The sequence below is a fragment of the Oryctolagus cuniculus genome, chromosome 9, assembly GCF_964237555.1.
Source record: "Oryctolagus cuniculus chromosome 9, mOryCun1.1, whole genome shotgun sequence".
Classification (NCBI taxonomy): domain Eukaryota; kingdom Metazoa; phylum Chordata; class Mammalia; order Lagomorpha; family Leporidae; genus Oryctolagus; species Oryctolagus cuniculus.
Genome location: NC_091440.1, coordinates 119,463,651 through 119,487,248, shown reverse-complemented (window position 1 = coordinate 119,487,248; position 23,598 = coordinate 119,463,651). Strand labels below are relative to the sequence as shown.

The 23,598-nt window shown below is 46.2% G+C and overlaps 1 protein-coding gene across 1 annotated transcript in view; it reads left to right on the top strand.

Annotated features, from left to right (window-relative positions):
• The window catches only part of ST8SIA1 (ST8 alpha-N-acetyl-neuraminide alpha-2,8-sialyltransferase 1), a 140,796-nt gene that overhangs the window by 67,533 nt on the left and 49,665 nt on the right, over positions 1–23,598 (top strand). Inside the window, exons 3-4 of the mRNA XM_002712716.5 lie at positions 5,186–5,295; positions 13,029–13,121. Of these exons, the coding sequence (XP_002712762.1) occupies positions 5,186–5,295; positions 13,029–13,121 (203 nt within the window). The remainder of the gene's footprint in view (positions 1–5,185; positions 5,296–13,028; positions 13,122–23,598) is intronic.

The following is a 23,598-nucleotide window of genomic DNA, read 5'->3' as shown; positions in this document are numbered from 1 at the left end:
ATATTTTAGATAAGACTTCAGAGTTCGCTGGTGATGTACCATGATTCATTTTAATTCTTACAATCATCTTGGGGAATAGATGGATAGTTGTTGTCATGCTTGATTTTCAGTGAGGTATTGAGAGGTTGAGGGGTTGGTAAATCAGAATCTGAATCCAGATGGTTAATATAATGTGGTTATTAAGAAAATGGCCATTAACAGATGGAATGTATATAGCTGAAAAAATTTGGACAAAGATCTATTTTAAGTGAGTGACTTAGCAAGAGTTGAAAAATATTGAACTCATCATTATAATTAATCTGTCTAATCTTTTATTTTGAGTAGTATTTTGCTAATGCTAGAGGGAGTGTTGTAATGTACTGTATTCTCAGACCTAGTAGATATTTTCTTCCATGAGTCCAAGGAGATGTATTTGAAAAGATAGCATGCAGTGCCTTAATCAAAATACTTCCTGTAAAAATTATATTCATTTGAAAATAAATGGCTAAAATATCTTCCTGTGTAGCATACCCAAAAAAGGAGAACACTAACTCTATCCCATCCTGGAAAGCATTGATAAATGCCATTTTGCGTCTATAATTTAATGATGCTAGTATTATCTCCTCTAACAGAACAAAAGCCATAGTATTTTCCAGATTTCTCCCTGCAAAGACAGGAAGCAGGGGAGATTCATGGCCCCCATCCCATCATCTCACCGTTTGAAAATTGGACTATGTTTGCACCCTAGCTGTTGCTAAGCAACACCCCTAACTGGTTGGAGGCATTGCTGTAGAACCCCCAAACCGGGGCCGCTCCCCCTATGCACAGAAAGCCAATCACTGACAGTGGGGTGGTGGAAGAAAGTAGGTATTTATTACAAAGTGCAGAGCAGGGAGCCAGGCAGCTAGTGCTTAAATCCAGGGCGCCATGAGGAGTTGGGGTGAAGGTTCTTAGACTTTGATACTGGGGCTGAGAGGTGAAGGATCAGCTTATGTCTGAGTTCCTGGTAGGTCATGAGGTACCTATTGTAGAAGCAAATTTCTCCTTGAGTCTGGTGATTAGAGCCTCGTAAGGCCAGCTGAGCCACTCTCTCAAGTCAATGAATTCCCTTTGATACAGGTCAGGCTAGGACACCTTGGACTAAAGGAGACAGGCAATTGGCTGGGTGCTGCTTTTACATTGTGGGGGTTCAGTTTCAGTGCCCCCTGTTTCTTCTTCCTCACTCCTGAGGGAATAGGGATGACGACCACTCTGACTGCTTCATGCTATTTATGGGGTGACTGGGGGTGTTTCAGGATCAGAGGAGAGGAAGTTGTCAGGAAACTCCCTAGTCTCAGGTTTAGCTGTGGAGATCCTCTGTATCAGGTCAGAGTGTGGTGGAGACAGTCTCTTCATGGCTTTATCTTGCACTTGTGTCACCATTCCGTAGCAGCAATAAAGGCAGCAAGAAACTAGCATTCCTTTACTTCTCATGAAAGCCAGAGAAATTAGTAATTTTTCCCACCAGAAAACTTTTGGTCATGCACCAGGAATAGAGCCATTGATGAAGACTGTGTGGTGGTGTTAGGACTGAGAAGTAACAAGAAATGGGGGTTCTGAAACCAAAGCCCTCTAATGTAAAGAGGACCCAGCCTCTTGTCTGTGTCTCCCTTAGTCCCAAGTCCCTGCCTGTCCCTTATCAGGAGGAACTCACTGCCTTGAGGAAGTGAGCCAGCTGGCCCTGCAAGATTCCAGTCACCAGACTAAAGGAGTCATTTGCTTCTCCAACAGATAATGACCTTGATGGCCAGTGTTGTCCTGGGGTGGTTTGTGTGGAGGAATTCAGGTCCTGGCAGAATGTAACTGCCACCTGCATGTAACCCTCAGACCAGCTGGAGCCCACCTGGCCACCATATATTCCCTGAAGAGCACGGCATCACTGACCAAACCAGGGAAGGTCATGAGCACCACTGGCCAGTCATGAACTTGGTCACGAGCTGATCACGCGTGTCTCAGCCCCAGTCTCCGTGTAGAAGTACCCTCACCCCTAACTCCTCATGGAGTCCTGGATTTAAGCACTAGCAGCCGGCTCCTTGCTCTGTGCTTTGCAGTAAATACCTACTGTCTTCAGCGATTGGCTTTCTGCGTGTTGGGCGAGCTGACACAGTTTGGGGGGTTTTACAGCAATGCCTCCAGCTAGTTTTGGGAATCGTTCAGCAACAAGGTCTGTGCTGCTGCTGCTGCTCCTTCCCTGATCGTCTTGATCTGGGCTGATTGTTGCCAGAAAACCTGGAATTTCCTGCCCAGCAGGTTCAAGGTCTTTTCTTTAGCAATAACTTACAGAGTTTTAAGTTGGCTTTTACAAAGCAAATGAAATGTCAGTTGAGGAAGAGTTGATCCACACTATGCAAATAAACTATATCAGATAGATAAGTCAATATCCTCCTACAACTCACTGAGCTCGCATCAGGCGTGTGTCCTTATAGTGGAACCAAACAAGTCTTTGTCAAGGGCGCCCTTGACCTCCGTGTTGCTAATTCCAGTGACACTTTTCAGCTGTTCTTCTTAAATTAGCAACAGCAGTTGATGTGATTTTTCCTTGTTAGACACTTCTTAATTTTTTTCTTCTTAAAAATGTTTTTATTTATCTATCTTGTGTTAAGAAAGGCAGAGGGAAAGATATTTTCCATCTGCTTGTTCACACCCTGAATGCCTGCAGCCGAAGCCAGCGCTCAGAACTCAGTCTGAGTCTTAAACGTGGGTGGCAGAGACCCAAGCATATGGCCCATGACCTGCTGCCTCCGAGTGTGCATTAGCAGGCGTCTGGAATTGGCAGTGGAGCTGGGACGCAAACCCAGACAGTCTGACAGGAAATGTGGACATCCCACACGATGTCTTCTGCACTAAATATGCATTAGCAGGAAGCTGGATTAGAAACAGAGAAGCAGGGACTCAGAATAAGGCATCCTGATGTGGAATGCAATACCCAAGCAGAGCTTTTTTTTTTAAAGAATTATTTTATTTATTTGGAAGAGTTACAGAGAGAAGTAGTGCCAGAGAGAGAGATTCCATGGGTTCACTCCCCAGATGACTGTAATGGCCAAAGCTGAGCTGATTCCGAAGCCAAGAGCCAGGAGCCAGGAGCCAGGAGCCAGGAGCTTCTTCCAGGTCTTCCTTATGGGTGCAGGGACCCAAGGACTTGAGCCATCTTCCACTGCTTTCCCAGGCCATAGCAGAGAGCTGGATTGGAAGAGGAGCAGCCGGGACTCGAACCGGTGTCCATATGGGACACAGTGCAGGCCCCAAAGCAGCGCTGTCTTAACCACTGTACTGAAGCTGCCCCTCGCTCTCTGGTTTCCTGCAGGGGTTGTTCCCATGCCTGCTTCCAGTCCTTCCCTGATCACCCCATGGAAATTGCCGCTCTCTTCCAAGAGCGTGTCATGGTCCTCTGGTGCTTCTACCCTGGTCTTCCTCCCACAGCCCAGGCCACAGTATGCATTTCACCCCTAAAGCTTTGTGTATCATCTGTTTCCCTCTCAGGGCACAGTCTAGGGCTCCCACTTGTGAGGCAGGATCTCTGTTACTGCTGCCTTCCAGGGTCTGCCCAAGTGAGAAGCTGGGGTCAGGAGTTGAAGCCAGGAATCAGTCTCAGGTACTCCAGGGTGGGGTTTGGTCATCTGAACTGTTAGGCCAAGTAACCTCTCCTGGAATTCTTTGCTTTCTGCTGTCAGAGGTGTGGACCTTACACTTTAAAATACCGTGTCTTGGTTGGCACCGCAGCTCACTAGGCTAATCCTCCACCTGCAACTGTGGCACCCCGGGTTCTAGTCCCGGTTGGGGCACCGGATTCTGTCCCATTTGCTCCTCTTCCAGTCCACCTCTCTGCTGTGGCCCGGGAGGGCAGTGGAGGATGGCCCAAGGGCACTGCACCCACATGGGAAACCAGGAGAAGCGCCTGGCTCCTGGCTTCGGATCAGCGCGGTGCACCGGCCACAGTGGCCATTGTGGGGTGAACCAACGGAGAAAGGAAGACCTTTCTCTCTGTCTTTCTCTCTCACTGTCCACTCTGCCTGTTAAAAAAAAAATACCGTGTCTCCATCAGAAATATTTCTGTAGCTTTTTAGACATTAGGAATCAAGGAAATTAAATCCTCTCTGTGTGCTGTGTGGAGTGCCTCCCTCAGCTACTAGGGAACAGAGACTACGGGAACTTTTTCTAGTTTAATCATCCCATGCCTGTGTGAGGCCCTTTCAGTGTGTTCTCATGGGTTTATTCTGTTTATTCTTTTGACTGTTGCTACTTCCTGGCACTATAAATATCAGTTCAGGAAACCGCCATGGACACTAGACGTCGTCTGTGCAGTCCAGCTCAGCATTTGCAGAAAGAAAGTCACACTTGTTGGCTGGTTCAACACAAAGACACTTGCCCCCTGCTTCCTCTTAATCTAATCCGGGCAGATCCACCTGAAGGGTCCATTTGCTTGGAAACACAGGATGTGCTCTCGGAAAATGCGCTTGTGTGTTTGTTGATGCTGCCTTTTCTGCTTATGCTTTAAGGCTCATCTCAAGAGAGAACGTTCCTGATCAGCTGGGCAGAAATGCCGTCTTGCGCCCATGTGGGGCTCCTGGTGCGCTTGGGGCTACTCCACGGCGCTTGCACAGTGCTTTAGGGACTGCTGTCTGGGCCTTTGTGCTGGCGCCCTCTGTGCACCCCAGGTTACGAATGCCGAGTCCTGTGACTTCTGATTCCTGGTTTCTGTCCCCCGATCGTTAGCATAGCGCATGCCCTGAACTTTGGTTGGGTGAGTGGCTGATTGTATGAATGAGTGAAATTGCAGTCATAGAGGGAAATAGTCATTTGAGTTCATACCTAGTTAAATACCTGTAAAAATAACCCTGTGTTTTCATTTGGATTCTTCTATTTTCCCTAGCAAATACCCTCTCCTGTGTGCATGCCCAGTTCGAGACAGAAAAGTACATTGTTATATGTGAATGCACTTCAGGGGATCTTTTTGCTTTGCTTTTTTGAATTTCCAGGGAATGGGCTAGTGTGTGCCTCACAAACTTCTTAGCATCTTTCTTTCCTCATGCATTTTTTTTTTTTTTTTTTGGCCTGGCCCCAGTCTTCATTCACATTCCTCCCAAAGGGTCTGCTGTACACAATGATTTTGTGAGCCGTTGGTTGTGTGTTCTCTGCAGTGAAAACCCGCCTTGTTTTCTGTTGCTAGGCAACCCCATTCCAGCTGCCATTGAAGAAATGCGCGGTGGTGGGCAATGGTGGGATTCTCAAGAAGAGTGGCTGTGGCCGTCAAATAGATGAAGCAGATTTTGTCATGCGGTAAGAGGGAGCACCCGCCGCGCGGCCTCCGCCTCCTCCCCCTCCCTCCCCTTCCCACGAGCCCGGGGACCTTGCAGAACCAGCCACTATGATGAACGCACTGCAGTAGATCTTGCTCTCCCCTTCCAGCTCACAGGAGCCTGAGTGAGGGCCGGGGTCAGGGCCAGCCTGCCCCGAGAAAGTTCAGAGGCAAGGGTGGGGCTAAAGAGGGCAGCGAGACTGTGCTGCGAGTGAAGGCATTGGGGAAGTGTGGAAACGCTCGGGTCTTATTTTAGATCCCAGCCGAGCCGGGTGCTTAAAACTTCTCGCAGCGCTCCTTTGTGGCAGCTAGCTCTGCGTGAATACACGTGCTAATTCACTCGTTTTATTCCACTTGCCATGCTTCTTAGTTTGCACAAAGGCCTTGGTAAGTAGCAAGTGGGCTCTGAAGGAGGATTTGATCTGTGCATGACCAGACAGCTGGAGGACAGGAGAGGAGGTGACTTGCCAATGAGGGAGCATGGTGAAGGGCCTGAGCCGGTGGTGATGGGGACCCCAGCTCCAGGGAAAACCGGGGACTCCTGCAGGGTGTGGAAGGGATCACTAGGATGCATCCAGCCCCCGGTGAACGCCCTCGGACCGTGGTGATGCCAGCCTGCCCCGGGGGTGGTGTGGATGGGACATGCTTAGCAGGTGGCCAAGCCAAGAGGGCGAGCGATTGGCAGAGTGCAGGTTTGAGAGGATCTGGGAGTGGGGGAGGACAGGGTGTGAGAATGCGGAGGGTTCTGGTGGGGTAGGAAGTGGGCTCTGAGACATGGGGGAGAGAAGGGAAGGAGGCCAAACAGCGTGGTCCTTCATAGCCAAGAGGGCCCGGGGGCCACGGCGGGGAGAAGTGGACTCAGAAGCGCTGAAGTTGAGGATGCCCCACCGAGGTCCACCATGTCAGAGCTATGTTGTTTCTGGGGGATGATCAGACTTAGTGTCGAGACAGGACTCGGTATTATTGGGAAAGGGAAGGAGTGGCGAGGCTCCACAGTGCCGCTGAAGTAGAGAAGACCAAAAGGCTCTGTGGCTGGGACGGCTGAGGATGGCAGGGACATGAGGGCAGAAAACTGAGCGAAGGGGTGGAGGGAGATTGTATGTTCATTCTTAAGGATAAATCACGACCTAAGAATAACAGAGGGTAGCTAAGAGCACATTAGGCCGCCTCTAAGTGGGGTGGGGGGAGGAAAGCCCAGGTGAGAAGGTTCAGGGGAGCCTTGTCCTTAGGCTGCTTGGGGAAGCCTGCAGAAGAGCAGGGAGAAGGAATGGCCTTTTCTTCATCCAGGAGCCCTGGCATAGTTTGTCCAGGTCGTACCGTGTGTTCCTCTCCATTGCTTGTCTTTCCCCGGGATACATACACAACAGGAACATAAAAACATAGTTGTCGGGGTTTGCGTTTGCACAGCCTCTGAGCACTTCCTCTGCATCCGGCCTCCCCTGGGTCCGGAAGAGGTGTGCTGAGTCATTCTCCCGCGCAGGTGCATCATGGAGAGGGGCTCACTGTGACCAGGACTGAGAAACAGAGCGGGGCAGGCAGCAGCTTCTGTGGAACGAGGTGTTGAGTGGAGTCACCTCCTCGTCGTCCCAAGTGCTGTGCAGCGCTGGGGGATGGGGTAGGAGAACCAGGCCAGTCCCTGGAGAGCGTGAAGGGATAAGGAGAACAGTGGTCCTGAGCCAACTTGAGGCGTTCCCTGCACTGCAGTGTCTGGCAGGAGGCCAAGGGCCAGCAAGGAGCCTTGCCGTTGGCTGGGTCTGTGGCCCACAGCACTCGTTTTACCTTCCCTGTCTAATCTGTGTGAGAAGTGAGCGACCACAGTTCCTCAAGGCTTTCCGCTGTGCGACTGCGGATTTGCATCATTCCAAGAGCTACTGTTGTGCCGTTTCAGTTTTCAAATCACACTTCAGTGTCAGTTAATTTGCCTTTTTTTACAAACTCTGTAAGGGTGGAGCAACAGACAAGCTCATTCCCACAGATTCAGGAACTTAGGTATTCCAGGTGGTCCTAATACAGTGCAGAGGGAGGCAGTCTGATTTCTTTGTGTGCACCAGGCAAGGTGCGTGTAGCAGACCAAGCTGGGGCACTGTAGGAGTTATTTAGGGTGGCGGGGTTCATCACAGATCAACTAGGCTAAGTTAGCTTTGTGCACGGTCTGCTGTGGCTAAATTCTAGTTCAGAATTAGTGCCTGAGATTGGAGCGTCTGATGCAATATTAAGCGTTATGTGCACAGAGCGATGAGGAAGCTGAGGAGTGAAAAGAATTTGGAGGAGATAGCGTAGAGCTATGTGTGCATGTGCTTTTGATTTAAGTTCAAGAATAGAACCATTTTCTTTATTTTTAAAGCTTTTTTGTTTATTATTTGAGAGAGAGAAGGAAAGAGAAATATCTCATTTGCTTGCACGCTCCCCAAATGCCTGCAGTAGCCCCCAACCTGGACTGAAGCTCGGAGCTAGGAACTCAGTCCAGGCCTCCCACGTGAGTTGGGGGAGTTCAGGGACTTGAGCCCTCACCACTTCCTCCCGAGGTCTGCATTAGCAGGAAGGTAGAATCAAGAGTTGAGCCGGCGCCGTGGCTCAATAGGCTAATCCTCCACCTTGCGGCGCCGGCACACCGGGTTCTAGTCCCGGTTGGGGCGCCGGATTCTGTCCCGGTTGCCCCTCTTCCAGGCCAGCTCTCTGCTATGGCCAGGGAGTGCAGTGGAGGATGGCCCAGGTGCTTGGGCCCTGCACCCCATGGGAGACCAGGAAAAGCACCTGGCTCCTGGCTCCTGCCATCGGATCAGCGCGGTGCGCCGGCTGCAGCGGCGGCCATTGGAGGGTGAACCAGCGGCAAAGGAAGACCTTTCTCTCTCTGTCTCTCTCTCTCACTGTCCACTCTGCCTGTCAAAAAAAAAAAAAAAAAAAGAATCAAGAGTTGGAGCTGGGCATCGAACCCAGGTACTCTGTTATGTCACCTTGGCATCCTAAGAGGCATCTATTACTGGGCTAAATGCTGGTCCCAAGAATTGTGCAAGTTTTATAACACGTTTGAATTTTTTTAACTTTTATTCAATAAATATAAATTTCCAAAGTACAGCTTTTAGATTACAGTGGGTTTTCGCCTCCATAACTTCCCTCCCACCCACAACCCTCCCCTCTCCCGCTCCCTCTCCCATTCCATTCGCATCAAGACTCATTTTCAATTATCTTTATATACAGAAGATCAATTTAGTGTATATTAAGTAAAGATTTCAACAGTTTGTACCCACACAGAAACACAAAGTGTAAAGTACTGTGTGAGTACTAGTTATAACATTAATTTACATTGTACAACACATTAAGGACAGAGATCCTACATGGGGAGTAAGTGCACAGCGACTCCTGTTGTTGACTTAACAAATTGACACTCTTGTTTAAGGCATCAGCAATCTCCCCAGGCTCTAGTCATGGGTTGCCAAGGCTATGGAAGCCTTTTGAATTCACCAACTCTGATCTTATTTAAACAAGGTCATAGTCAAAGTGGAAGTTCTCTCCTCCCTTCAGAGAAAGGTACCTCCTTCTTTGATGGCCTGTTCTTTCCACTGGGATCTCACTCGCAGAGATCTTTCATTTAGGGTCCCCCCCCCAGCCCCAGAGTGTCTTGGGTTTCCATGCCTAAAATACTCTCATAGTCTCTTCAGCCAGATCTGAATGCCTTAAGGGCTCAATTGGACTTGCCCCAAACAGTAGAGTTAGAAACTTGCCAGGGTATTCCAGTTCAATCCCATCAAGGTGGCATGTGCCAGTGCCATCTCACTAGTCCAAGTGATCAGTTTCAGTTCACAATTGATAATAATGATAGGATTAAGATTCAAAGGGATCACATAAACAAGACTAGTGTCTGCTAATACTAACTGATAGAAAAAAAAAAGGGAGAGAACGATCCAACATGGAAAGCGGGATACATAGCAGACTCATAGAAGGGCAGATGTCCTAAACACGTTTGAATTTTTAAAACCTTTATTTATGGTTTACAACATGGGAGTAATAAATGTTGATAAGTTATTTTTTAAAATTGGATTTGACCACTTATGGATCTATTTGGAAGTGATTGCTTAATACGTCTTTGTTTTGGGGAAGCCTTAGAAAGTTGAGGTAATATATATTCAAAATTAAACAGGTGTGCACTGGAAAGCATGTGGTTTTAGACTCAGGACAGATGGAAAACCAGCCCTCTCTGCTCACTGTTCCACCGGCTTCCGGTTCTGAATGTGTCCTAGGACCAGGAGAGACTGACCGTTTCTTTGCTGCGATGTTTTCTAACGCATCTTCTAAAATACTCAATATCAATTTCCCATTTTCAAAGTAAACATTTGCTCTGTAACCAGAAGCAACACTTGAAAAGATAATGCTGTTGAATTCAGTTTCTCCGAAGGCCTACAAGACAGAAGTAAACACAAGTACATGGTAGAAAGGGACTGGGAGTTCCAGGGACAAAGTGAAAGCAACAGAATTTTGGTGCCTTTTGAATTGTGCTCAAACACAGGTTTTGCAGCCTTAAAGACACTCAGGATTTTCAAAGTAATTTTATAATTTTTCTATTTCAAGATTCCTCTCCACCATGCCCATTCCCCACCCACCTCCCCTCGCTAATTCAGACTGTTCTTTGAATCATTGCTCACCAGTCCTGCGATCAGATCTCTCCCAGGGCTTGTGAGCACTCTTACCAAGACACTTCAGCCGTTAATATCTGTTAATTATGCCAACGAGCGATAATGGAAAGTCTGAAACACTTTTATGCAATTACGCCTTTATTAGAGACAGTTTGGCTGTATTCAGCGTGCCTTCTATGTGAATCTACGTAATTATCAATTTCGGAGTTGAGGAGCTACAATTGTGGTGTGTGAGGTGCAGGGAGGTGTCAGTTACTTGCACTTGGACAGAAATACCCACCCAGAGGAGCGGCAGGTTGACGTTTTCCATCAAGCTGTGTTGTCATTGTTTTCCAGAAATGCGTTCACAAAATGCTGTCTTTGTTGTGTGTAGCATTTCCCTGGTTCACAGGATGTGATCAGTATACGCAAGTCTTTCTTGAGCTTTTGCCCTCTGGTAGGAGGTTTGCAAGGGCCTTGGGCCCACGAGGCCTGACACTCACAGAAAAACAAACAGTTATTCGTGAAAATCAGCTAGTTCCACTTAATGACAGGACCAGTGAGGAGAGCACATTCAGAGTCCCCAGTTTGAATATAACGTGGCTGATTCTCAGATGTTAGTGAGGACGGTCAAGATCAGAGCTCTCTGGGCCACCGTGGGTTAAGTTGCCGCTTGCCATGCCAGCATCCCATGGGGCGTCCTGGCTGCTCCACTGGCTCCCTGCAAATGCACTTGAGAAAGCAGCAGGGGATGGCCCAAGAGGTTGGGCTGCAGCACCTGTGTGGGCAACCTGGATGAAGTTCCTGGCTTGTGGCTTCAGCCTCGCCCAGCCGCAGTCATCTGTGGAGTGAACCAGCAGATGGAAGATCTCTGTCTCTCCTTGTGTGTGTCTCTAACTTTCTGATAAATAAGCAAATACTTAAAAAAAAAAAAAAAACTCGGAAAAAATACTTTGAGGGGCATAAATCCATTCTGGCTACTGCCTGCTTCCTTTCCTAGAGGCCACATTTCAGCCTGCTTTATCTTGACAGTCACCTTTGCAAGGATGGGTTCAGTCACAAGACCGGCATCAGCACGTAGCCCGATGAGCCCTGGTGTTGATGCAGAGGCTCACTCCCTCGTGAGAATGTGCAGGAGACCACATGGCATGTGGTGAATAGCAGACGTCTCAAGGGTGGCTCTGTGATGGGCTCTCCCACGCAAGCCACAATGCTCACCATGTTTGTTCTCAGGGCACGTTAGCAAAAGTCACCAGCTGTCTGGCTAGCTGACCTGTGGCGCGCTGCCAGAGGAACCGGAATCTCATTACTAAAGGACAGATGAAAGGCAGAATTGAAATCAGCCAAGAGCAGTTTCCGCGTCCGATGGCCTGCTGTGGTGGGAGTCACAGGGCAGATACAGGGTGCAGTGAGGGAGCTGGAGCCCATCAGCTGAGCCGATGCACAGACAACTCCGTGCCCTGCGGGAGGTTTGTGGGGGAAACTTCAGTCGCTGGGGAGTGAGCGGAGACTTTACTATTTGTAAGGGATCTTTGCCTTCAAATAAGCAATGCTTTGGCTTCCTGAAGTAATAAAACCTTAGAGAGGCCCTGATATGGTAGGAGTCAAGACACAGAGAGAGATGGGACGTTTCAGACAGTTCGTGGGAGATAGGAATTGAAAGGTAAATTTAGGTACATTATTTGGTATAGAGGGTCAGACATCGCTTGGAACTCCCACGTCCCATGTGAGAGCGGCCTGGATTGGAGTCCCAGCTCCTCTCCCGATTCTAGCTTCCTCCTGATGTGCACCCTGGGAGGCAGCAGGTGATGGCTCAAGTCATTGAGTCACTGCCATCCACATGGGAGCCATAGCTTGAACTGCCAGCGCCTGGCTTTCACCTGACACAGCCCTGGCTGTGATGGGCATTCCGGTGTGGACCAGCAGGAGGGTGATCTGTCTGTCTGGTTTTCAGATAAAATAGTAATAATGAAGTATGTTTATTTGGGTGCAAAACAATTTTGAAGTCTATACATATTCTTTTCATAATTTGCATTTTCTGTGAACTTTTTGAAGCCCCTCTCTCCATAGGTGGAAGGGGGAATTAAATCACAGTAATAAGGAAAACCTAGTGGGAACTGCAGGCTTGTTTAAGGTTTTCATAAATAATAAATGTATATTTAATTATATTTCTATGAATATCTGCTTTGTGTTATTTTTGAGCTTGTACTATGTGTGAAGCATAAACTGGGATTTTTTTTTAATATAGGACTTCTTTTAGTCTTACAACAACCCTGTGGGAAAAAAAGTCGTTTCTTCCTTTTATGTATTGGGGAAACCAAGGCCAGGCAAGTGAATCAACTTGTATAATGTCCCGCAGACTGAAAGCGGTGGGCTTTGGATTAACACTGACCTGAAGATAGTTCCCATTGTAAACATTTGTGGCTAAGGAAAACAGCTGGGTCAGGGAGGTGTTTGGAGAGGGGAGTGGGGCGGCCTTTACAGCACCAGGAAACATCACGTGTGCTCTTTCCCTTGGCTGACCTGCGGTGGCAGAGTCATCACCCTTCTCTGGATGCCACATATGTCTTTATCACCTGTCACCCAAAGCATTGGTCTTGTGCATAAAAGTGAGATCGCCGTTGCTTAAGGCACATAGTACGTTGCCCTAATGGACTGTTGTGATTCAGCTTTGGGGAAAAGAAAGAAAAACGTCAGCAAGTATAATTCCTTCCTGTCCCTTGAGGGCGGTAGGTTTCTGGAAGACACTGTGGTCCTGTGTCCTCTGGGGTGCCACACCGTCCTGAGCCCTAGGTTCCAGTCTAAGACTGGTTGTTGACCACCTCAAAAACATTGAGGGTGGAATAAATCAGGCGCTCTTACTGTCTCTTTCCTTTCATAGATCATTTACTTCTCTAGACGACATCCTCTTGCTTCTAAAACTGAACCAGTCTTTGAAGATGCGGATGGTTCATTAGTCATCTAGTGTCTAGTAAAAGGGGGAGGTGGCCAAAACAGTTATTTGTGAACTGAGCTAGAATTAGTAAGGTTCTTAGCTGTGTCATTATGGCTGGCTTGATTGAAGTCTGTGAATCCTTCTAAAGTGTGTCTTCTTCTGTCTCCAGATGCAATCTTCCTCCCTTGTCAAGTGAATATACGAAAGATGTTGGATCGAGAAGTCACTTAGTGACAGCTAACCCCAGCATCATTCGGCAGAGGTGAGAGTTTATGATTTTCTTGTTGTGAAGAAGGCTTCAAGAGGAAGGTTTTTGAAGTATTTAGCATCTCCAGGGCAGTGAGCATAAATTCAGGATTGGGAAAGCCAAGAGGAAAACCATCTGGGCAGGCAGGAAGGATAGAGGAGGGAATTGTAAATAAGCGAGGCAGGACTACGGGAATCCAAACAGTGCTCTGTGCTGCCTCTGGGATTCTGTTCAGGCTGTTAGAGATAGTAGAAATAGCACGAGGAGCCATTGTTTTGCTCACAGCGGCCGTACAATATCCTGCATACTCATGACCACTGCTTGGCGATTTGTTGGTTTCAGTGCCAGCACATTGACTGGCAACTGTCGCTGAATTAATAAAACAAAAACAAAATGACCGATCCACTGCATATATGGGCATTAATATAGTAATGCTGTCAGAACATATAGTAACTTGTGATTGTATTGTATTTAATCAAACTGATGAGAGCAAATGGAAAATTCTAGTTCTAGTATCAATTCTGGAAGGCGTGGCTGCTGCTATAGGAGTTTCTGGGGTCATCGGTCTCTAGTTGGTCAAGGCCATTCCTCCAAGAGCTGTTTGTTGTGGGCGGTGAGCCCGACTCTGAGGGAAAAGGAGTCACTGTTGTGTTCAGCCCCTCCTGTGTGCTGGCAGTAGGCAGGGAAGTAGCCCCAGGTTCTGGTCCAGGCATTGTCTTCTAAGGATGTCCTAACCGAGTGGACAGCCTGCCTGTGGCACCTCACACGATGTGCACTACTTGGTTCAAAATATTTACAAAAATGTCCCATGCCCTCTTTACCCAGGTTTTTTTTTTTTTTTTTTTTTTTTTGACAGGCAGAGTGGGGGGGGGGGGAGAGAGAGAGAGAGAGAGAGAGAGAGAGAAAGAAAGAAAGAAAGAAAGGTCTTCCTTTACCATTGTTTCACCCTCCAATGACTGCCACGGCCGGTGTGCTGCTGCTCGCACACCGCGCTGATCTGAAGCCAGGAGCCAGGTGCCTCTCCTGGTCTCCCATGTGAGTGCAGGGCCCAAGGACTTGGGCCATCCTCCACTGCACTCCCAGGCCACAGCAGAGAGCTGGCCTGGAAGAGGGGCAACCGGGACAGAATCTGGCACCCCGACCGGGACTAGAACCCGGTGTGCCGGCGCCGCAAGGTGGAGGATTAGCCTATTGAGCCACGGCGCCGGCCCAGTTTTTGTCAAAGTCGACATCAGCACAGCAGTTCTATTTTGTGAAATAAGAAAAATATTCCATTTATAATAGCATTAAATAACATGACACATTTGACAATTAGAAAAGAAAGCAGGTGCTCTGTGGTAAAATGATGAGATTTTATTGGAAGACATTTCAGACACCCTGATTAAATGTATTGATGTACTGTGTGCGTGACTGAAGGATTCAGCCTTGTAAATGCATTAGGTCTTGTCAAATCAATCTATAGATTGGTTGAAACTCCAACAGAAAGCCTAACAATGCATATTTTGATGTGTGTGTGTGTGTGTGTGTGTGTGTGTGACTTGACAAGTTGATTTTCAAAGTTATGTGAAAATATGGAGAACCAAGAAAAGTGAAGAAATTCTTGAAGAAAAATGGTTTGCAAGGGTTGTTGTATCAAGGCTTACTAGCAATCTGTTATAATGAAGACAGTGTGGCCTTGATGCAAAGATAAACCAGTAGATCAGTGAAACAGAACAGGGGACGTCTGGATAGTTTCACACAGAACAGTGTACGTGAGCTAGAAGGAATGCCGTAATCAGTGAGGAGAGGTCAGAGTATTCAGAACTGATGTTGGGATAACTAGGAGCCTATATGAGAAATATTTAAATTAGACTTTTACATCATAACTTACACTGAAATCATTGTCAGATGGCCAAAACATATCTATTAAAATAAAACAGAAAAACATATAGAAGAAAAGATAGGCTTGGGACCAGTGCTGTGGCATAGTGGGTAAAGCCTCTGTCTTCAGTACCAGTGTCCCATATGGGCGCTGTTTCATAATTCCAGCTGCTACATTTCTGATCCAGCTCCCTGCAAATGTGCCTGGGAAAACAACAGAAGATGGCCCAAGTGCTTGGGCCTCAGAACCCACATGGGAGAACCAGATGAAACTCTTGGCTTCTGGCTTCTGCCTGGCCCAGCCCTGGCTGGTAACGGCCATTTGGGAAGTGAACCAGTGGATGGAAGATTCTCATTCATTCTCTCTCTTCTCTTCTCTCTCCCTAACTCTGTCTTTCAAATAAATCAGTGAAATCATTAAAAAAAATTTAAAAAAATGAAAAAATAGGCTCTGGGATTCTGAAAAAAAAAGAGCTACACAGCACATTATAAAGGAAAACAATGATGAGTCTGACTTTATTAAAAGCAGGAACTTTTATTCATAAAAAGAAGACATGATAAGAGAGAGCAAATGCAGCACACTGTAGAAGAAGGCAGCTAGCAGCAGGCTCACATGGAATAGATGAAGAACATCTTCGTATTAAATTCAGGAAGAAATGAAGATCTAGGAGGAGATTCAGTCAAGGAGTTGAACCAGCACTGCCAACGAGTGACAAGTCCAAATTCCAGGATACTTCAAAAAATCCATAGAAGATACATTTTATGAAGAAAACTATGCATGGATTTCAAAACTTGTGTACCAAAATAAATATATCTTTTAATTCCTTTTCCACACAATTTTTGAAATATCATCATAGCCAATAAATGAATGAAATTATGTTCCACCTCATTAGTAATCAGAAAACTGCGAATCAGAATCCTAATGAGATGAATCATTACACATTCATCATATTGGCAGGAGGTAGACCAACTGTTCCTGAGGTTGTGGAGCAACAGAAACTGTCGTCTGTGCTGTTTGGAATGAATGCCGTCACCATCACTTGCAACTCAGTGTGACGCACACTCCCTGTGTCCACGCAGTTCCATTCCTCCATCTATACCCCGGGGAAAAGCAGAGTTCATCATAAAGGGGAAGTGTATACACTAATCGTTTGTAGTAGTGAAACACTGCAAATACGTACGTGTGCATCAGTGCTAGAATGAATAAACCAATGCGGGTATTTCCCACGATGGAATGTTTTACAGAAAGTGTTGGCTGTGCACCAAAAGAAGGATGACTTTTGTAATGTTGAGAAAAAGAAGTAAGTAAACAATCTAGTAGTATTCTAGATAAGATAAAATCATGTGACGGCATGGTGTAGGGAGACACGTATATCCAGGAGAATCAGAGCTTACCCAGAGGACATGCCTCAGATGGGGGGAGTGCTGGTGCAGACTTGCGAGAATGGGCACATCCGGTTGCCAGAAATGTTCTCTTTCTTGACCCGACTGAACCTACTGTGGATATACACTCCATCATTACCTGTAAGCTGTAGAGGTATGAAGCTGCTTCCAAAAGTTCAAGAATTAAAAGATAAAGTTTATTCTGGTACAACTTAATTTTTTTTGTTTGTTTGTTTTTACTTTCACTGTGTTTGAAAGGCAGGGAAACAGAGACAGATAGACGTCTTCTGTCTGCTACTTCACTCCCCAGATACCTACAACAGCTGTGACTGGGCAGAGCTGAAGCCAGGAGCTTAGGGATGCCATCCGGGTCACCCATGTGGGTGGCGGGGACTCACGTACTTGCGCTGTCACCGCTGCCTCCAAGGGTGCCTGTTAGCAGGGAGCAGGAATTGGAAGTGGAGCCAGGACTTGAGCGTAAGCACTCTGATAGGGGATGTGTGTCCTAAACCACACCTTAACTGCAGAGCCGTAACTGCACCCTGGTACAATTTTGTTTTGAAATCCATCTCTATATCTATATACATATATATGTATGTATATATGAGGGAGGTCTTCAAAAGTTTGGAAAATACTATGAAAAAGCTATGCATGTGTTTCAAAATTTTTGCAACAAATTATCTTTTTAATTTTATTCTTTCACAAACTTTATCAAGTGCCATTGTATGTTAGATGTTTTCTTCTGTATATGTATTTTACAAAAAAAAAAAAAAAATCAGAAGAAAGGATCCTAAGTGATAGAGGATGTTAAAACTTGTAATTTTAGATGTTCTCAGTTGAATTCAGTTTGAATTCCAAAGAAGTATACTCTAATAGGTTTTGTATAAAAGGGATCTCTGTCTTGAATATAAGGAGTCATCAAAAGATCTGAATAGAAATGTAGGTAAGATTTATTAGTCTCATTGTCGGTGATGCAGATCTCTGTTAAAGCTGAAGCACAGTTAATATTTTAACACAAGAATGATCAATTTTTTTCTTATGGAAAAGATCAAACAGATATCAAGTGCTGAAAACCTTTGACTGGTTAACTACAGCTTCTGCAGTATTCATAACATCTTCATGTGGCTAGCAGTCTATGCAAATGGACTGGATGACAAAGTACCAATATTTTTAATTGGGGATTAAAATATAGATGTTGGTTTGACACTAACATGGCTTACTAAAATGGAAGAAATAAAATTGAATTGGGAAAGGTAGCATGTGTGGCTGTATTAGAAGATTAGATATTAGATATTTTCTTCATATCTAGCAGTCTTTTTCAAGCTCTGCAAATCCACGGCATGAGGAGTGTCATTTACTCTCATGTGATCAAAAATTAAATTCACTGGGCAAAGATGTACACTGGAAATGCGAAGTATTAGTAATTTTCATAGCTGTCCTGCACGTCTGGATTCTGATATTCCAAGAGCTATAAGCATTATGAGTTTTCACTACAAAATTCCCTCAGAAAATATCGGCAATAAGAAAAAGTTTGAGAAGAATTATATGCACATTAATATTATATAAGTAGTATATACATATTAGTATGCATGTAACATATATGAAAAGCAGACATAATTAGGGCAACAAAATTAAAGATAGAGAAGGTAATATTTATTGCTGAATCTAAAATAAATTCTCAGAAAAGGAACTACAGCCTTCATTAGGGTCTTGTTTAATTAAGTGCATTATAATTGTTTTCTTTTCTTTTCTTTGTAAGGCAAAGAGAGACAGAGAGCTCTTATCTACAGGTTCAGGTTCACTCCCCAAATGCCCATAATAGCTGGGGCTGGTTGGGGCCAAAGCCTGGAGCCAGAAACTCAGCTCTAGTCTCCAGAGAGAGTGGCAGGAACCCAGCTATTTGAGCCATCGTCAGTGCCTTCCAGAGTCTTCAGTAGCAGGAAACTAGAGTCAGGAACTAGAGCCCAGGAGCAAACCCAGGCACTGGTAGGTGGGGACATGGACATCTTAACTGCTAGGCTAAATGCCTGCTCTCTGCCTTGAATCTCATTTCATTTCATTATTCATGTTGTATGTGTTTATTGATTTCATCACACGGTTCCCTATGCATTGTTTTTGATCATATCCAGAATAAGAAATTTCCTTAGAACGCCTGGTACCAAGAGGAGAAAGGAGAAAGGACTTTGTGGGCATGTGCATCCTCTGATTGCATTTTTGCGGGCAAGAAGAGAGGTGGATCTGACGGGGCAGCAGAGTCTGTTGTGTGTTCAGACCCATTGCTGCCGCCTTTCCTTTCTTTGCTGGGTATGCAGGTGGAAGACAGAAAGGGTGCACCTGTGGGTTGTCCATCATCATACAACCTCTGACCTGTTCACCTTCAAATACTGTTGTTCACATATTAGAAGTGATTTTTTTTTAAGACTGATTTATTTGAAAGGCAGAGTTACACAGAGAGAGAAGGAGAGGCAGAGAGAGAGGTCTTCCATCTGCTGGTTCACTCCCCAATTGGCCGCAATGGCCAGAGCTGTGCCGATCCGAAGGCAGGAGCCAGGAGCTTCTTCCCGGTCTCTCACGTGGGTGTGGGGGCCCAAGGACTTGGGCCATCTTCCGCTGCTTTCCCAGGCCATAACAGAGAGCTGGATTGGAAGTGGAGCAGCTGGGACTTGAACTGGCACCCATATGGGATGCCAGCACTGCAGGCCGTGGCTTTACCTGCTATGCCACAGCGCTGGCCTCAGAAGTGGGTTTTAAATCCATCATTTCTGTGATAATTTTTTATCTGTTTTTTTGTCCAAATGTTAAGTTGTTGCCAAGTATGGATTTTCAGTTTACTGCATTTTATATATACATTTTCAAACATATTTATAGAGAGTGAGTATATGCCCCCATCTACCAGTTCACACTTCAAATGCCCACAATAGCCAGGCTGGGGCTGGGTTGTGGGGGGCAAAACCAAGGGCTGGGAACTCAGTCAAGGTCTCCCCTGTGGATAGCAGGAGCCCAGCTAATTGAGCCCTCATGGCTGCCTCCCTGGATCTGCATTAGCAGGAATAGAGTTGGAAGCGGGTATCGAACTCGGAGACTCTGTTAAGGGATGAGGGCTTCTTAGATGCTCACACCACACACTCATCCCATGCATACGTTTTAAATACACATCTGTACTGTCAAAATCTTGCAGGTGTAGATTTCACTCTTAGGATGTCACGTGTCCTTATGGCAAAGTCAGGGTTCTTTGTCAAATCAAGTTACTGAACGAGCTTCCTGCCAGAAGACACGGACTGGCTTTTTAAGTCAGATAAATGTTAGAATGTAGTCCAGTATTGTCATCTTACTTCTGAAGTCTAACTACTCAGCATGGAGGTGAGGTGTGGGTTCCTGCCCAGACTTTGTCCGCTCGGTAAAACAACACACAGCCCCTTTCTGTTCTTCCTGAAGATATTTCAGCTGTTTCAGAGAACACCCCCCGGAGCTGTGTGTTTTGGAAGTGTATTTTGTTTGTGGCCTGGTGGTGTTTAGTCTCTGTGACAGTGATCATTGAACTTTGGGGCACTAGTAGATAAGGCTTTCTTTGGAAGGTGAATGGAAAGGGGGAAATTAGGAGAGGCAAGTTTGGAGATGAGCAGAGTGTATGTACACTGTCAGATTTGTCTTGGGCAAGTAACTTTAGGAAAAGTGTGCCTGTGGACATTTGAAAGTCAGAAATTCATGGGGAGGAGGCAGATGACAATGGGAGCTCCACGAGAACAGAGTTACAGAGGTGCTCAGTCAACAAGCAGTTTCTGAAATCTACTCTGGGACAGGGACTCCAAGGTTGAGTGAGGTGGACCATAAACCCTGAAACTGCCACGGTTCCCAGAGGTGCTGCCCATGGCTTTAGCATCCATGGAGGACCTTTGTAATTTTTTTTTTTTTTTTTTTTGACAGGCAGAGTGGACAGTGAGAGAGAGAGACAGAGAGAAAGGTCTTCCTTTTCCATTGGTTCACCTCCCATGGCCAATGTGGCTGGCGCACCGTGCTGATCCAAAGCCAGGAGCCAGGTGCTTCTCCTGGTCTCCCATGGGGTGCAGGGCCCAAGCACTTGGGCCATCCTCCACTGCACTCCCGGGCCACAGCAGAGAGCTGGCCTGGAAGAGGGGCAACTGGGACAGAATCCAGCGCCCCGATCGGGTGCTGGCACCGCAAGTGGAGGATTATTAGCCTGTTGAGCCACGGCACCGGCCTGTAATTTTATTTTAAGATTCATTTATTTTACAGGCAGATTTATGGAGAGGGAGGGTGAGGGAGAGATATTTTTCTATCTGTTGGTTCACCCTCCAAATACTTGCAACCTGGAACTCCATCCAGGTCTCCCATGTGGGTGGCAGAGGCCCACATAGTTGGGCCAATTTCTGCTGCTTTCCCAGGCGCAGTAGTGGGCAGCTGGATTGAAAGTGGGGCAGCCAGAACTCAAACCCATGCTCATATGGGATGCTGGTGTGGTAGGCGGCCGCTTAACGAATTGTGCCAGCCCCTATTATTTTATTTTTTAAAAAAGATTCATTTATTTAAAAAGCAGACAATGAGAGAGGGGAAAAGAGAAAGAGATCTTGCTTCTTCTGATTTAGTCCTCCAATGCCTGTAACAGCTGGGATGGAAGCCAAGAGCCTGGAATTCCATCCTGGTCTCCCCCATGGGTGGTGGGGACCCAGGAACTTGAGGCATCATTTACTACCTCTCAGGGGCATTAGCAGAAAGCTGGATTGGAACTGGATAGTCAGGACTTGAACCAGGCACTCAGATATGGGATATGGGCATATGAAGGTGCAGTGCAACCCCCTGTGCCACAACACTCAACAAAGAGGGGCTTCATATGAAAGATTGCATGTGTGTGCAGGGCTGCGATTTTCATTAGGTTCCCCAAAGGTCTATTACTTACAAAAGGTGCAAAAGTCACTAATCTAGGTTGAGTCAGTCTGTGGTAACAATATGAATAGAGTTCTGATTGATATATATATATATAATACTTGAATAATATATATATTCAAATATATATATATACTTGAGTTTCTGCATTTTCCAATAGAGTTTAAAGCACAATAAGCCATTTTGCCCCTACGAGGAGTTCATGGTATTCCCAGGGAGGATGTGTACTGGGGCAGATGGTTGTTAAAAGATAAACATTGTAACTTCATTCATTGTCCTATTGTGACCTTAAGAATTCGTTTGAGAACATGAAGGCTGACCATCTTGGGAGATGGTTGTTATTTACAGATACTTAAAAAAGTAACCTTTTAAAAGTCTATGTGTATGTGCAAGAAGTCTGCTATTTCAGATGAAATAAATAGAGCTGGTGAGGAAAAAAAGCCGCAAGAGGCCGAGGATGTATTTTCCCATGTGGCCGTGGCACAGGAACCAGTATGGACTTGAGGCAAGACTCCTATCTGTGCTCTTGCGATCCTGACATTTTTTTTTTTTTTTTTGGCACCAAGGACTTGTGCAATACATGTTCATTGAATGAATGAATGAATGAGTGAATTTCTGGTTTAAGTTGTGTGTTAAAAGGAAGTTTAATGATTGTTTTTGGTATCAGTTAAAATGAGTTTATGCCCTTGAGCTGGGAAGACGAATTTGCATGACAAATATTTCAGAATGATGCCAATGGAATGCTTAACTAGGGAAAACTTAGGATGCTCCTTTTTAAAAATGGACGTGATTAGAAAACACAAAGCAATAAATGGAGTAATAGAACAAGTGGAATAAAAATCATGGCGGTGTCAGCCTTTCAAAGCTTACAAGTGCATAAGGTTTTTTTTTTTTTTTTTTTTTTTTTTTTTTTTTTTGACAGGCAGAGTGGACAGTGAGAGAGCGAGACGGAGAGAAAGGGCTTCCTTTGCCGTTGGTTCACCCTCCAATGGCCGCCGCGGCCGGCGTGCTGCGGCCGGCGCACCGCGCTGATCCGATGGCAGGAGCCAGGAGCCAGGTGCTTTTCCTGGTCTCCCATGGGGTGCAGGGCCCAAGCACTTGGGCCATCCTCCACTGCACTCCCTGGCCACAGCAGAGAGCTGGCCTGGAAGAGGGACAACCGGGACAGAATCCGGCGCCCCGACCGGGACTAGAACCCGGTGTGCCGGCGCCACTAGGTGGAGGATTAGCCTAGTGAGCCGCAGTGCCGGCCACAAGTGCATAAGTTTTAATTCACTTGGAGAACTGGAGACGAGATCCCACTATTTATTTTGATGTTTGTGATATCAAGTGTCATCCGAGGAATTTCTTCCCAGGAAAGTCCAGGAGATTTTGTCCAGTGGTTATCAAGTGTCGTTTTACTAAGGGAAACTAGGATGTGGGGATCAAAGCACGGAAAACAATTATTCATTTTGTGAATGTGGTTTTTAGAAGACAGTTTGGGCTTGAAGAACTCCAACAGTGCCATGTCAGTTTCTCAGGAGAATTGTGTATTTCTCGGGTTGGGTTCCTAAAGCTTCCCGATCTCTTCCACTGTCTGATTCTTCTTTTTTTTTTTTTTTTTTTCTCTCCAGACTTAGAACAGCTTTACCAGTGCTTGCATCAAGGCCTGGCGGTCCTTGATGCCCATTCCTTCTAACACCAGCAGTCCCAGACGGGACCTAGAAGGCAGGTGCTTGAGGGACCGGCTAGGAGAAAGGAAAGAGAGGCACTCCACAGAGATGAGTCTGTGCAGTTTGTGGCTAAGGGTCAATGTTCTCTAGAGATGGAGAACACAAGTTTTGGCTTTGAGTGGATTTGTTTTAAAATTATAGTGCCACAGGGTCGGCGCTGTGGCTCACTAGGTTAATCCTCCGCCTGCAGCGCTGCATCCCATATGGGTGCCGGGTTCTAGTCCCGGTTGTTCCTCTTCCAGTCCAGCTCTCTGCTGTGGCCCGGGAAGGCAGTGGAGGATGGCCCAAGTGCTTGGGCCCTGCACCCCATGGGAGACCAGGAGAAGCACCTGGCTCCTGGCTTTGGATCAGTGCAGATCAGCCCAGTGCTGGCCGTAGCGGCCATTTGAGGGGTGAACCAACAGAAGGAAGACCTTTCTCTCTGCCTCTCTCTCACTGTCTATAACTCTACCTGTCAAATAAATAAATAAATAAATAAATAAATTATAGTGCCAGTGCCAGTAAGTGCTTCTGTTTATTTGCTGCATAGCCTTAGCTTCGCATCTGTCAGTCGAGAATAAAGTTATTTACATGGACGATTATTGAGAGATGGAGATGGGATGATGAACCTGCACCCAGGAGAAGCTCTTCCGAAT